The sequence below is a fragment of the Megalops cyprinoides genome, chromosome 4, assembly GCF_013368585.1.
Source record: "Megalops cyprinoides isolate fMegCyp1 chromosome 4, fMegCyp1.pri, whole genome shotgun sequence".
Taxonomy (NCBI): Eukaryota; Metazoa; Chordata; class Actinopteri; order Elopiformes; family Megalopidae; genus Megalops; species Megalops cyprinoides.
The window spans coordinates 12,468,206-12,483,565 of record NC_050586.1 but is presented as its reverse complement, the minus strand read 5'-3'; the positions used below and the strand labels follow the sequence as shown (position 1 = coordinate 12,483,565).

At 44.3% G+C, this 15,360-nt stretch overlaps 2 protein-coding genes across 3 annotated transcripts; both read right to left on the bottom strand.

Annotated features, from left to right (window-relative positions):
* Positions 1-5,028: 5,028 nt before the first annotated feature.
* Positions 5,029-8,195, bottom strand: ankrd39 (ankyrin repeat domain 39). Of its 2 annotated transcripts, XM_036527609.1 has the most exons (6): positions 8,119-8,195; positions 7,497-7,542; positions 7,028-7,172; positions 6,568-6,671; positions 6,198-6,401; positions 5,029-6,096 (listed from the first exon to the last, which is right to left on the bottom strand). In XM_036527609.1, the coding sequence occupies exons 3-6, from the start codon at positions 7,119-7,121 to the stop codon at positions 5,923-5,925; spliced, it is 576 nt and encodes a 191-aa protein (XP_036383502.1). In that variant the 5' UTR covers positions 7,122-7,172; positions 7,497-7,542; positions 8,119-8,195; the 3' UTR covers positions 5,029-5,922. The 2 variants fall into 2 exon arrangements, with proteins under 2 accessions (XP_036383502.1, XP_036383501.1); XM_036527608.1 differs by lacking the exon at positions 8,119-8,195 and having other exon boundaries at positions 7,497-7,743.
* A 1,601-nt stretch (positions 8,196-9,796) lies between these two features.
* On the bottom strand, positions 9,797-15,063 carry LOC118776101 (serine/threonine-protein kinase pim-2-like). The gene is made up of 7 exons (XM_036526182.1): positions 15,051-15,063; positions 12,039-12,191; positions 11,594-11,770; positions 11,253-11,347; positions 10,782-10,829; positions 10,207-10,585; positions 9,797-9,996 (listed from the first exon to the last, which is right to left on the bottom strand). The coding sequence occupies exons 1-7, from the start codon at positions 15,061-15,063 to the stop codon at positions 9,797-9,799; spliced, it is 1,065 nt and encodes a 354-aa protein (XP_036382075.1).
* Positions 15,064-15,360: the final 297 nt, after the last annotated feature.

Sequence of the window (15,360 nt, the reverse complement as noted above, 5' to 3'; positions counted from 1 at the left end):
AAGAGACTGTTTACCACATCAAAGAGGGAACGATTCTTAAATTCAGACCCCGACACATGAAAACGTATCAAAAAGTATGAGAAACGTTTCTCCAGTCTGCTCAGAAGTGCATAGGGTTTTCATTAGCTCTTGCTTTGGCATACACCAGACTGCAAAAGCTTTTTAAGTGATTGTTTAAATCTTTCATAGAATCTGGCCAAGCAACACTCAGGCAGTCTTGATTGGTTATGATAATCTGAATGCAATCTGAAAATAATCAACGGTACTTATGGGATGGTTTATGTGTTATTTTCCATGGCACCCACACTGTTTTTTTGGAACAATTCTTCACAAAGAAAAAGGGCCCTAGTCTTTGGTCCTCCAATCCTGTGCCTATTCAAGGATTTTGGCCCTCACTGTGACATGTCTTCACTTAGTAAAGAGAAGAGGCGGGGTTTGGTCCTTGGATCTTGGTAGGCAGTATCCCTCTACCTGGAAACACCAACAGAGCAGCATTTATGGTATTAATATCATTCAACATGCGAGTCTCTCTGTTTTACCTGGCAAACTCTCTCCAATGTCCTGGAGCCTGAATGTAAAAACTGCTGAAGGCTGCATTCTATTCTCTGAGGGTTCACAGCCTGCCAGGCAGGACTGTGAAGACCCCCCCCCCCCCTCCCCCTCCTCTCTCCCAGCCCGGCATGGCGTCAGCTGCAATGAGCTCCAGATGCGGCCTGGCCCCCCTCCAGCCCAGCGCTGGATGTGGTTTTAGTGCCGCAATGGAAACACCGCCCACCAGCAGGGCCCAATGAAAGTTCCCCTGACTCCTCTGTGTGGTTTCTGTCACAGGTCCATAATCACACAGGCACCGGGCGGAGAGGCCAGGGGAGAGGGCGGCAGGAGAAGGGAGAGGAGTGGAAGAAAGGAGGGTAAGGGAATTAAGTGGAAAAGGTTATGGAAGGATATGAAAGCAAAGCATGGCAGAGAGGGCACTTTAAAAAAAAAAAGGAAAAGGGTTTTAGGTGAACAGAAGAAAGGGGTTTAAGCAAAATGTTAGACAAAGAGACAAAGTTTAAAGGGACGAGCAGAATTCAGACTAAAAAATTAACAGAAAGAGAACAAAAGAAGAGGGAATATGAGAGAGAGAGAGAGAGAGAGAGAGAGAGAGAGGGAGAGATACAGGGAGAGAGAGGGTGTGTGAGCAAGAGATGTTCTCTGAATGGGTGTTCCACCACAGCAAGGAGGATGTACTGGGTCTTCGCAGTGGACAGCGGACAAAGGCGTTATGTTTAACCTCCTTCACTCCACAGCTGTTGCTGCAGGCATTGCGTCAGCACTGTCCTCCCAAGCCTTCCGTTCTCCACTTCACTGACAAATATTACATCCTAAGCTAACAAACGCTTCCTCTTCTTCAGACCGGAGTGCCATATCCAGCGGCCTTCAGCGGCGGAATCCACAGTCCCCATTCTCTGTGATGTAGAATTTGAACAAAATTTTTTTTTAAAAAAGCTTCAATTTCCAGTGTCTGACAAACCACAGACTGTGTCAACACAGGGAGGTCAAAGGTGCATGCTGCCACGTAAATCCTTTTGAAAACACTGTAAGATGTGGCGTCTTGGCCGTCCATACATCACAGACCCGTGCTCCGAGGCCTGGGTGCGTCCAGTGACCTCCTGTCAACATCCACAATTGAGCGTTTCACGGATCCACTCCCCGGCGTCACATTTGCACTACTGGCCTGACACGGCCGTCATCTGGAAATGTGCGCAAATAGGGCTGCATTTGTGCACAGTGGTACCGGGTAAAAAGGCCGCTTTTGTAACGAGCGTTACAAGAGGACAAGACATTGCAAAGAAACAATACAGGAAAGGCGTGTAGTGATGGCCCACAGTTTAGTGGCTTAGACAAATTCCTTTGCCTTCCAACACTGCGACTTAGCCCCCCTCCAACCCGCTATAAAGAGGGTGTGGTAACTTGTCGCTGCCTGTTTAATGAAGCAGAGAGATTCTGTCTAGAGACACAACATTTGTTATATATATCAAATAAAGACAGTGACACAAAGACAGAACAGGGTGGATTTATGAGGTGTTTTCATTAAATCGAGAACCATTTAAATTTCACTGGGCGACCCGGGGGCAGACACAAAAAGCAATGAATTTGTCTCGGAATCTGGTCTAGTGAGCTCAGAGATTAATTGACAAGCTTACTGCAAGTTAATTTTGTTACAGCAACATATTGTATCAAGCAGTTCAAACAGCCACAGACATTACATACCTTACAGCATGAGTCAACAGGCTAATATTGGTCTTTGGGCTTCCACTGGAATAAGGACAGAGCTAAGTTTAAAACTGAGACAAGTGACACTTCTTCAATGGTTTGAGACATTGGAGCAAAACTCTACTGCAACTGTTAACTGATGCTTCAGGCCAATATGACCACGGACATGTTCTTTTTAGCTGTGTGTGGTTGACAAATATTGTAGCTTTAAACATGGCCCTTATAATACTGACTGGAGGCAGCTAAACCTGTTTTTGATACAAACTGGTGAGCACTTAAGAGGCAAGTCATAAATCAGTGAATATTCATCATGGTGATATAGAGAAGATATAAAGAATTCCCTCTTGAGAACGTAATCGACAGTTTACGTGGACACGGTTTCCTGTGGTGCGTGCGGCCCATTTTAAGGGTTAATGGGAAACAGATTGCCATTAGGCAGAGGGGACCCGCGGTCAGTTCTGTCAAGCTCACAGGAAGAGACTCAAGAGGCCTGACAGCCCCAGAGTTAACGGGACACCCTGTCTGCAACAGCTGATCAGTCTGGTGCTGTCGGACACTGGGAAGAGGGGGGGCAGCGTGGGGGGGGGGGTCGGAGGAACGCGGGGAGGGAACATCCGAGAAACAGGAGCCGCGTGCAGGGGAGAGAGGTGGAAACGATGGGATCACAGGGGTGGGTAGGTGGAGGATGAGAGCTGGAAGCGATTACAGCGAGGGAGGGAGGGACGGAGAGTGGAGGCGGCACACGGTTTGGGGCTCAGGGGGGACGCGGCGAACGCCCTCACAGACGTGAGCCACTCTGTCAGACGTCCGGAGAGGCCAATGAGACACAGCTGTTACATATCCTGCATCATCAGCTCGACAGGTAATGAGGCGGCCCCCGAAACCACGAGACAACCAGATACAGCTCATTTCTCAGGATACTGACAGCATTTTAAATCTGAGCACTATATACAGCACTTTGCATCTGAAGCCACTGTGATCTGTTAATGTTGAACGCTTTGCTAAAACGATGTCACTGGCCCTTAATTAGATTGGATAGCATATTGGTAGTGTCAATACAGTGCAATTTCAGACCTTTTCCATCACTTTCTGGTTGCGTTTAATTTTTAAGTGAAAAGAATGGGTTCTTCCACTGACCCATCAGTTCAGTTAATATTGCCCTATGCTAATGCTTTCTGATTGCATAACAGTGTTTGCGCTTCCCAGAAGCTGTAGACTGTTACTGGTAGCGCTCCTGCTGCAGCAATCAGTTTGAGATCTGAAGGCAAGATCATCAGCCCAAACTTCAGGGACCACTGACACATCTTTCCATATTCCTTCTGTCTCTCATTCAAACACACAAACACGCACACACACACACACACACACACACACACACACACACACACACACACACACACACGCACACACACACACACACGCACACACACACACACGCACACACACATGCACCCATAACCTCTCTTTTCTGTAACCTGGTAGGTAGGGGTTACTCAACATGGAGGGAGAACTGTGACTTTGGCACAACATGGACCATGAAACACCTTCCACACCACTGGAAAGACATATGATCCTGGGGAACGTACACAAAAAGACGACCCACCCAACAAATCATGATCCTTCGGTTGTGTGCCGTCAGCTAATGCAAGACCTAGGTAAAAACCCAGGAACATCTGAAAGCACAAATAAAACACAGTCACCACAGCAGGGCTGTCCCTTCCACTCTCTGAGAGGGGTCGTATCTTCCCACTTCACTGACCACAAGCTCACTATTCCCACACAACAGCGCAGGTGTCATCAACACCCGCCCCCCTCCCCTCCCCTCGGCCACCTGGAACAACTGTTTGCCTCACTGCTTTGACTGCTGCCAGCCATATTGCGCGAAAGTGAGATAAATTGGTGGTTTGAACACCGGCCCCCTGAGGGGCTCCAGAGACACGACCACACCAAACTGAGCAATTCTACTGGCACAAGACCCAGGCACTTTCCAGAAGGCGGCGGACCACTGTGTGATGGTATCCACCACTCATCCAGTGACAAACGCGAAGCGCAAAGTTTGATTGTCTTTATTTCTGGTCATTCAAATGAATGGATTGAAAGTTACGTTTAACGAATGGCCCTCCGTTCTTTTGCATCAGACCTGTCCTGGGCTAATTACACAGCCATAATCCTGTGCCTAACTCACAAAAAGCTTGCTTCCTTCCGGAGCAAGCCAACTCTAACCTAATGACACTGCACTCAGAAAGCAGTCCTGTTAGACGTAACCCTGCCCTTAGTGTGAATAAGATGGAACCACTGGAATCTGCACGCATGCTGTAACAATGACCAATTGAGTCCAATAAGCAATCAGCCTAGTGTAGCCACAAGACCAGCTGTGGTGAATTTGGGTAATATGAAAATAACAGCATGGGCAGCTATCAACAAAACAGATCTTTCAAGATGCAGCTGTATACAGACAATTACAGATACTGGGGAGGGGGGTGGGGGGTGGAGGAGTCACAGGAGTGTGCTCAAAAATGTCCCAAATCAAAACCAGCACCAAATGCTATGGCCTTGTGCCGGCACTCATCTTATAGCTAAGAATAACTGCCATGCTGGAAATCTTTTACCGAGACAGCTTAAAGCGGTGAAGTGTTTGCGGCAGGGTGATGTGGAGGCCACACTGCACGTGACCACATCCCCTTGTCTGCTCATCACCGACCTGTTCCTACAGCATCTGCTTCTCACTCACGCCTCTGCTTCAAGCTGTCTCCTGTTAGTCATTTTCCACTTTTCTCTTACAGTGTCACCGCCCTACTCACTCCAGTTGAAGTGCACGTTCCTAGTTCTTTAGTAATTAACTTTCCTTCAACACTCATCCAGCTGACAAATGCTAACTCTATTGCCACGCAGGAGCTTCTTTTTCACAAAAAAGGTACAGGAAAACAGGAGTTTAAAATGGTGTTTAGCTCTTGTCCAATTTATTTCTGGACTGGTCATCAGTTTTCCAGTAAATCTTTTTCACAGACGTTCACCCTAGGCCTATCAATCACTGCAGCATATCCTGACAAAACACAGTTTGCAGTCTGCTACTCCAGTTATCTGCATCCAAACTGAGCTTGTAAAGCCTGCTGTTTCACTGCACTGATGTTCCTATCAGAGGTTGAGAGCCAACCACAGCATCTGCTTTTTTAGTGCATGCTGCTAGCTGGAAAGCCTAAAATAGCTGAGCAGCTGCTGCCCTCTGCTGGTCCTACAATGACCACACAAATAATGCACAATTCTCTCCATGTTTTTCTGGCAAGTCTGGTGACATCATTATCAACTTTGATACAAACAACAGTTATAAAAAACAATTGCTCAACTGTGGAAAGGCCGCCCTTTGTGACCATTTAGTCTGAATATTATTCAAGTTCTGTTTAAAACAGTCATAGGCAATCTATTTATGTCAGCCTACCGTCTTTAAAACCAGGCTGTGCAAGTTGATTTGTGTGCTCATCCCTCCTCAGGTCACATTCAGTTTATGTCAGAGGCATATTTCTGAAAGCATATGTAACTTCTTCCATCTACTTTGGATTGCATGAGCTCAGGTTCAATGTCACTCTTGTACTGGTCTGTACAGGGTCAACTGCATCCAGCTGAGGTGACGGGAGGGTCCAGTGCAGTGGTGACAGAGGTATGTGGTGTCTAACAAGGCTGGACTGTCTGTGTGTCCTCAGGCGGTTTCAGCATCTCATGCAGAGGGCCATTATCCCGGGCCATCTGGTAAGGAGCACGGGACCTCTTATCTGTCAGGGTCCTGAGGGCAGGGCATCGTTGCAGTAGGAGGTCACACACCTCTTCATGGCCCTGCTCAGCAGCCTGCAAATCCAAGCCCACACACACACACACACACACGCGTACGTTACAGTTCTGTTGAACACTTCCATGTTTAGTTAAACTCATGCTGGGTTATCACTTACTTTATGCAATGGGGAGGAGCCATCGTCATCACATAACACGGGATCCGCCCCCCGGTCCATCAGGAGTCTGACCACGCCCACATGCCCACAATAGGCGGAGCGGTGCAGAGGGGTAGCCCCACCCCGGGTTTGCGGATTGGCACATGCTCCCCCATCAAGCAGAAGTCTGCACACCTCCTCATTCCCACTACGGCTGGCATAGTGCTGTCACAACACACACCAACAACTATGTAGGCCAAAACACACCTGAGTATTGGCCACAGCAGTAAAAGGAGATGACAGTACATCTCCAAAACACACTACATGCAAAAATTACAATTCAGATTCCCAATTCTGCATTATAGTTCATGTTAAGCCATCCTCGTCTTACCAAAGCAGTGTATCCCGCCTGGTCCCTCAAATTAGGGTCAGTACCCTTTTGGAGAAAAGATTTCACCCTTTTTAGGTCTCCATCCAAAGCAGCAGACCAGATACCTAAACAACAACAACAACAAAAAAATTATCAGGATCTATATTCCAAAGCTTGATATTCAACAAAAGTGTAAAACTTTAGAACTATTCTTTCTCATGAATATTCACAAAGCAGACTCTTTAAAACTTGCACAGGAAAACATTTCATTAATATTAACTGTCCTGCCTCAGAGTCTGTCAGCAGTATGGCAACAAAAAAGCTGCTTTATCCAGCTGTATTATGAACGATACTAAACCTCTATAAATCATTCTAGATAAGGCCATGAGCTGTGCAAAACTGTGATGCAGTAAGTACTAAAATACAGCATCAAAAGCCTAAAAAGTCTTGTGTGTGATGACTGAGCCAAGGTTACGGTCACCTCTCTCAAATTCCATCTCATCCAGAGTTTGGTGGGCGCTGGGTGTTGCCATACTGTGTGCACAGCAGGCACAGTGACGGCCATCTGATGCCATACTGGGTCAGGCAGTGACAGACTTTCTTCTTCTCGAACCTACATTTTTCCCCTGTAGAAAAAAAAACAAAAAACTACAGGGTACTGACATTTTATATACCCCCAGTACTTGCTGTATGCACTTCTGTAAGTCACTTTGGATAAAAGCGTCTGCTAAATAAATAAATGTAAATGTAAATGTATATCCACTGGATCATATACAGAACGAACACATTTTAGCAGTACTGTTTTGCTTATTAGGAAAAAAGCTGTCACAAAGTAAAAAATACTGTAAAGAAGCTCTTCAATATATCCATCAAGATATCTGCCATATTTATGACATTTTATGAGGAAAATGCCCTTTGGTGTTATGGTCCCTAAGGTTGCGCTTGTTTACCATTACGTATCACGTGGAGGCAGGTGTCCGACCTTGTGTATAATTTCTGAAAAATTCAAATGCACATAAAGTGTCACAAAATCTGTTAGCACGCTGGCTAAAGATACCATATCCTTCAGTACCCTTGACAGGAAAAAACAGTTTTCTTTCTGTCCAGTGTAGAGTTTCATACATAGCCAGCAAAGAAACACCCATCTCTCACTCGTAGTTACCACATCAGTTAAGCTAACAATTTTTATAGATGGCAACTAGCTAGCTGGCTAAATTGTAAATGTTTTTTCGGCCACCTAATAGATAGATGCCTTGAAGTAGAACCACGCCACTGAAGGGTGTAGCTTTGAGACAGAGACATATTAGCTACCTAAACGCTACAGCTAGGCAGTTAGACCAGCAGCTCTCACGTTAACGAGCCGTCTTAAACTTTAGTTAAAACTGAAATTGTAGCTTAGCTATGTCGACATTTAACGTCAACTACGAAGCCAGCCATCATCAGTCCTCAAGCTAGCTGAGTTAGCAAAAAAAAACAACAACTATGAAATAGCTAGAACAACCTAACCACTTAGCTGCATAGGTAGCCAGTAACGTCACACAAAACTTTAAACTTCCAGCTAACAAATCTAACCAAAATTCCACCAGACTGTGTGGTCGCCCGCTATTTCCCTTAACGCCATAAAAAGCACAGAATATGCAGAAAACGTGCGACGAATGCAGTTACCTATACAGAAAACGCACACTTCCTATTACGCTACTCCTCTTGACCTGTCATGTGGTTTAAAATAGCCAATCACTGGTCTAATATAAAGTAGGCGCAAACATTTTGCAGTATACTACATACACACTTCTCAACAATGTGTTAAGACAGTATGCCGCAAGCTTCTTCGTATCAAGTCGCCTGTGTAAACTAAGCAATGATGCACAGTCTGCATGCATCTTATGCCCACCAGTGTCACTGCTTCAGCAAATTCATTCCAGACCAGTCACTTTGAGCAGAACACAAGCATCAGCATTGCATCGTTTCTGCAGACACATGGCTCATTATTCTGCCTTGTGTGTGTGTGTGTGTGTTTCATTAAGCATGTTGGGTACTTTTGTCAAGTAAGAACTGTGTCCTAATTGTCAGTGTCCTATGATTTCATTGTGAAATGGCTGTTACACAACTGTGTCAAGACACCTTAAGCAAGCATAGAAGTAGCAACACGATTCACAAAGCCAAGTTGAAGTTTATAGTTTATAGGCATTTATTGTAATTTTGGTCCTCTTAACTCTTTGTATTCCAGGCTGGAAGAGTTTGTCGCATGACAGGCTGACAGAACATAATCCAAGGATTCTAAAAGAGAATTAAAACATGTACATGTTAACCAGTGAGTGAGCATCACCTTGAGGGCTTCACTGTGCTATGGAGGCCTGATTGTAATGACAACATTTATTTGCAAGTTGCCTGCAGCTGGATGATTTCTGAACTCTCACTGCCTCTCCTCATGCCCCACCTCCCTGTCTGGTCCCTTTACTCCCCTTGAGTGTACAAGGTTCTGAACACAGAGGATTTCCAAGCATCTTTTCCCTGAGTACAGAACCATTACCACCATTCTATCTACTCACCTGTCATACGCTGTTGCGCTACTTAGGTCCCTGGGTTACACCTTCTGGCTCCGTGGGACTATGACATGGATGGTGGGTCGAGACCAGTGTCCAGTTGGGTCTTCATGTCATCCGCGAGGTGGCTCCATTGTTGCTCACAAGCTGTCGGTCGCTATACAGTTTTCCATTAGAGGGCTGAAGTGGAAAGAAAAAATATGTTCCATTTGTATCATTTATACAAACACTCAAATCTACAAACTTTCAAAGAAACAAGTGACGAAAAAAATTTCATCTACCTCTTCGTCTGCAGGCGTAGAACATCAGTTTCAGTATGCCAACAACTCTTATCAGGTACTTGCCTTATAGGAGCTTCCTGTTCTGGTGTGGGGGGGGGGGGGGGGGGGGTTGAACAGTGCATGCAAACTTTCACCTAAGACTTTACTTACTAAACTATACTACTAAACTATATTTACTTACCGCTACCGTAACTATTTACAATCTATTTTAAACAAAGGCCTTAAAGCCATTTTGCACAATGGCAATGAGGGGGACTTAAGTGTGGAGCCAGGGATGGAACTGGAGCTCCTCCAGCGATGGTCGGTCCTCTGGCCGGGGCATGAAGCACCAGCCAATGAAGTCATGGAGTTCTTGTTAGAGAGGAAATAGAAATTGTATGATTAGTCAAAGAAGAAAAAGGAAATTAACATGAAACGCACAACCCCTCACACTCCTGCTGGCTCCTCACCTGGCGAAAGGCCCGCCTTGAACTCCACGTGGCTCATTGACTCCCTGTCGAATGTGGTGAAGGGGAGGTCGCCGTGGAGTAAGCCATACAGCGTTACTCCTACGGACCACACAGTCCCAGGTCCCGCCAGAAACATCTTCTCTTCGAACCACTCCGGCGGGAGGTATTCCGGAGTGCCTGAGACAAGACAGGCACACGTGTGAATACAGACATCCCACAGTACACCAACAACACAATGGGTCAAGTGGGGATGTTTGCTCACACCGAGACACTACAGCATTATTGCATAAAACTGGGGGTTACCTTACTGCACCCAGAAGGATAACAGCACTCACCACCATGTTCTTAAGCACTTATCAAGATACACAAAGTGCTCCTCTCACTGACCTGAGAAATCGTCATATGGTGTCTCCTTTAGTAGATCACCACATCCAAAGTCAATCAGCTTGACCTGGCCAGTGTCAGTCCGCAGCAGGATGTTTTCCGGCTTAACATCCCGGTGGACCACGCCTCTCTCTTCACAGTGCCTGAGAGCGGCCAGCAGCTGTTTGATAACGCACCGAGCTTCATCTTCATTTAGCTCGGCGCCCCGGTCTTCAATAAAGGACCAAAGGTCCTTGCAGGGGTCTACACGCTCTAGCACCATGGCGTAAGACATGTCCCTGTCGAACCACTCGTAGAGGTTCAGGACATTGTCATGGCCAGAGCCGGCGTTAACCGCCTGCATGAGGGCCACCTCTTTGGGGATGGGCTCTTCCTGTCCAGGCTGTGGAGAGAGGAAGTCAGACAGTTTAATGAGAGCTGGCATGTGCTCAATATGGAGAGCCAGGTTATAATGTGCTGCTGGTTATATATGCTACAAAACAATGAAAGAAATTACAGAACACAGTGACAATATAAAAAGTGACTCAGAAGACACAGCACTGATGTGAGGCTGAACAAATGATGAAAGAGGTGCTTACCAGCTCCATGTCATATCCCCGAAACTTCTCCACGTATTTCAGGGCCACCTGAGGACACCATGATGTTGATTAGAGAGGTATAATTCAATCTTTTAACACTGCCTTGTCACGAGTGAAGTTATACAATTAAAAATAACTTGGATTTCAAATATGATGTTTTTATGATGCATATCATGCAAATAATGACTATGCTATGCAGCTGAATATCAGTAGATACAAAAAACGAGAACTAATAATCCCATCAAGAAAAACAACAGGTTGGTAAAACAATTAGACATGAGGCAGGGTAGAAAACAGGGAAGAAATAAACAACCAAAACTGAAGTTCAAAAGAAAAGTGAAAAGGAAAGAATACATGTATTCAAAATGGCAGTAGAAGAAATACATCTGTACGTTTGCTAAGAGACTACATTGGAGAATGTGTTAGAAAAGCTGTGAGCAACAGGGCATAGACGGGAAGATGGCATCTTACCGGCTGTCCGTCTGACTTCCTGACCCCGGAATAGACAGAGCCGTATCCGCCCCGTCCCAACAGCTCTCCCTTCTTGTAATATTTCTGAGCTCTTTCTGTAACACAGAGCAGGCAGTCATCAATCACTGATGGGGATGTGTACTCAAGAGAGCAGGTTAGTTTTGCATGATAAATGACATTGCTGGCAGTATAATGTATTTCACTATTTCTGACCTATTATTAGTATGTGAATGGATTTATATGATTGAATAAACTGGTCAGGTATTTCATCCTGGATGTCTATGAGAGAAAGCAATGCTGCTGGACAGTGGTGTCTGACCCCTCCTTGCCATCACACTAACCTTTCCAAACGGGTTGGGCGGGTTCGGCATTTGCGGTGGAGCGGCCCCTGTCTCCACGGGTTCGGGCTTTCACCTGCCTTCTCCCTTTCTTTCTCTTCGGTTCATCTTGACAGGGACGCACCCTTTTCCCATCCCTGCGCTCTGCGCAGTCCCGGTCCTCAGCTATCGCCTCTAAGGCTGAACAGAACACACACAGGAAAGACACACTAAGCCTACCGGTCTTTTGGTCATTCTCAAAGACACAACTATTGTGTTGCAGAGACGAGCTGGGAGCGCTTTGGTATTCATGTTTTCCAGGCTGTAATTTTGGGCTCAAAGGGTAATTTCAAAGTTTAAAGGATGATTATTTAATAGTTCTGGAGTGTTCAAGTTATCAGGTGAAATAAAACATTGAGGGTTATCAGGCCCTCAGCCCCCTAGTGGAGACTGTGACTGGCATCCTGACCTTTCTGAGGGAGTCTGGCAGCCCTGGCCTTGGAGTTTGAGAGGCCATAGGTGTCTCCATGGATATTCTCCTGCCCTGGCTCTCTCCTCTTCACCAGCTCCTCATTCTCATGGGGTAGTTGCCTGGTCTTTCCTTCCTTTCCTCCCCCCAAGGCTGAATAGAACACAAACAGGGAGAATTAGTTTTTTTTTCCCCAATATTGTTCCTTTCTCTACTTTACAGAGCAAATTGCTCATTTTTAGACCTAAGGTTTTTGCATCTACCACCCATTATTTGCTTCACTAAACTTAAAATACGGGATACATTTGCACTATTGCAAAAGTTAGATTAGTTACTATCTGATTATTCTCCTCAGGTTTACGTTCCATAACCACATAATAAACGGGCTCTTACGTGAAGATCTTTTCCGTTTAGGCATCTCAATTAGCGTGAAAATCCATTCGTCAGTCGCCTTCTTGCGTCTTTCAAATCCATCCGATTTTGTCTGATTAATTTCTCGTTTGATGATCATTTTTATATATTCTTTACTCTGTGACGTATTGTTGTTTCGCTACATTACATTGGAAAATCATTTTCATGAGGCTCTGTGACGTAAGAATCTTAATTTGGGCATTTTTACAGTTTGTCATGAAAACAGTTGTTAATGGATTTACATGTTGACCCCACAGGTGATGACGTTAAATTACTGTTAACAATGAACGACATAAGTTAATATAGGCACAACTGGTCATATTTAAGGCCTGAAAGCCTTTGTAACATTCCAACAGTCCACAATAAAAGTAGCCTCCACACTTCTAAGAATTTGGATTTGCTGGATTTAATCTACAAATTAACCACCGTTCACACGTTATATCAGATCAGGAGTTTACTTCAGCAGGATATATTCGCATTGGCATTCCTGACTGTATGGCAACACCCACATTCACCACCTTTGTCAGCTCTTTTTGTTACACTGGCGTTTTGATATGCTGTCTAATTTGATTTTGTCTGAATGTGGCAAAATCGATTCGGGAAAATGCAGCTGCTGGCCCTGAAGGAGACTGAGATCGTCATCTCAGTCCGGTCGCTGCCGGCCCTGGAGGAGACTGAGATCACTATCGGTTGTCCGGTCACATTTTAATAGCAAAACTAGTGTTTTACACATCTTTCGAATCAAATTAACAGAAGTGCAAATAAAGACAAACTACATCTTTGCCCCGGTCATTTAAGCTTTACAGCTTTAATGGACTTGGTTAATCGGTGGCGGTAAAGACAATTTACTAAATTCCCTGCTGAATTTCATAGCTAGCAAGACAGCTACTTGATACTTTCAGTAAGCATTTATTTGTAGTGGTTTGAACAAAGTAATACCCTTGAAATACAAATGTTGGACAAACATTAATTACAAGGTATACGACTTAAATCACAGTCAAAGCTTTGGGTGTGAGAAGGCTGGGGGCGGGGTTGATTTCCCGCGTTTAGCCCCAACATATTATGGCATCATGAATCGTTGGAGGAAAAAAAAAACGGATGACGAAAATAACAGAAACAATGGGGGAGTTCATGAGTGAATATGTTTTTGAATAAATGAGGGACATTAGAAACCTGGCCAGTTAAATAGCTCTTGGTTGTGTGGGAATGCAGGTTGATCAAATCGATACGCGGCTCACAATCACTATCGTGCTGCCCAACTCCGTCCTTCCACTTGCTCACCTGTATTCACGCAACTGTATCGCTGTTGGACGGCTGTTTTTAGATATTTGCACAGACTTCTTTACAATTCTATACTAATCTTACACGGGAAGTTATCGACACATCACCATAACCTCTCACGCAATTACCACATTTCATGACATGTCATGACCTGACCCTCCTATTCGGAGCAGGATGACAAGCATAAAGTGTAACCATCGTTAATGTTGTCGGGAAGGTGGTTTAAACAATGCAGTTAAAAGAGCCATGATATGTGAAAGAGGAATCGACTTTCTTCTTATTTTAAATGCCACTTAAAAACGTTTCAGCCAGTTATATTGTAAGATCCATGCTAATTCGACACTCAAGGTGTACCCCCCGATTCGTTTTGGTAGTTGATCTCAGTTGCCCCTGAGTCTATTATAATCTTCTACACACCTTTAGTATATGCTAAGAACTACAGTGCTTGCTGGCAAGCTTGTTTTCATCGAGAAGCCTGGTGGTGTTGAGATTTTTAAAAAATTTTAAGATATAGTTTACAGCGGGAAAAAAAATGTAAAAGGAAGGTTAACCGTTTTTCTTATTCATTCCAGCGATCCAATAGTAATAATAGAGTGCAAATTGACACGTGTTGATGTTTTGCGTTTACTGTATAGGATACCCCAACAATTCACAAAATTCCATCGTGAATTGAAGATCATTGAAATGAAGATCATTTCCAACACAGTGTATTCATTTAATGAAATATCCTGGCTTCTACAAAGGATAAAAGGGGGAAAAAACTTATCTTTTTATCATACAATGTATTGACAGGTATACTGTAAATAAATTGATTATTTTTACTGAGTAATAATATTCATAGATGGTATAATAATTCTAGTGGTAGTGCTGGCAATGAGATTTAATCATTCATAGCTTATCTTTTCTGAATTCTACAAGTCACACATCTAGAAATTAAACAACTCAAAACTGCATGTTGCCACAGGCCTATTTTCTGGAAACTCTTTGATTCTGTATCCTGTTTTTAACAATACAAAAGTCATATTTCTTCTACAAGTATCATCCACCATCTTGTAGAGATATTTCTGCTCATCAAGCTGTGCCGTTGAGTCACAGGCAATAATGATGCTAGCTTGAATCCTAGTTCACAAGGTAGATCCTTCAAGATATCTTGGAGGGGTGGGGTGTTAGTGCTGGGCCTCCTCCTCGTCTCGCTATAAACAACCTCACTGGGCCTAATTATTCAGGCACACGGTGTCTCCTGCCATTGCTATGCTGATACCCAGACTGGCCTTCTCTTCTCAAGACTGGCCTAATGCAATGCTCTCTTGGCTGGCCTACCTGCATCCACCATTCAGCCTCTGCAGCTGATACTATTGAAACTTGGTCATGCTGCACTTGGAATATTGTTGGCTCTTTACGTGGTTTTACGTGGGTTTTGCTTGTCATGTACTCTACCTCATTTGTAAGTCATTTTGTTGAGTAAGTTGAAATTAGGAACACTGTAGCTCTTATTGTGCTGTTTTAAGATTATTTCAAGTTACTATTCCACAGCAAAGAAAAATGACATGCATATATTTGTTTACAACATTTATGAGCTGAATGCATCTTGGTAAATCCAACAATAGCAATACTTACCTGCTGTGTTTGA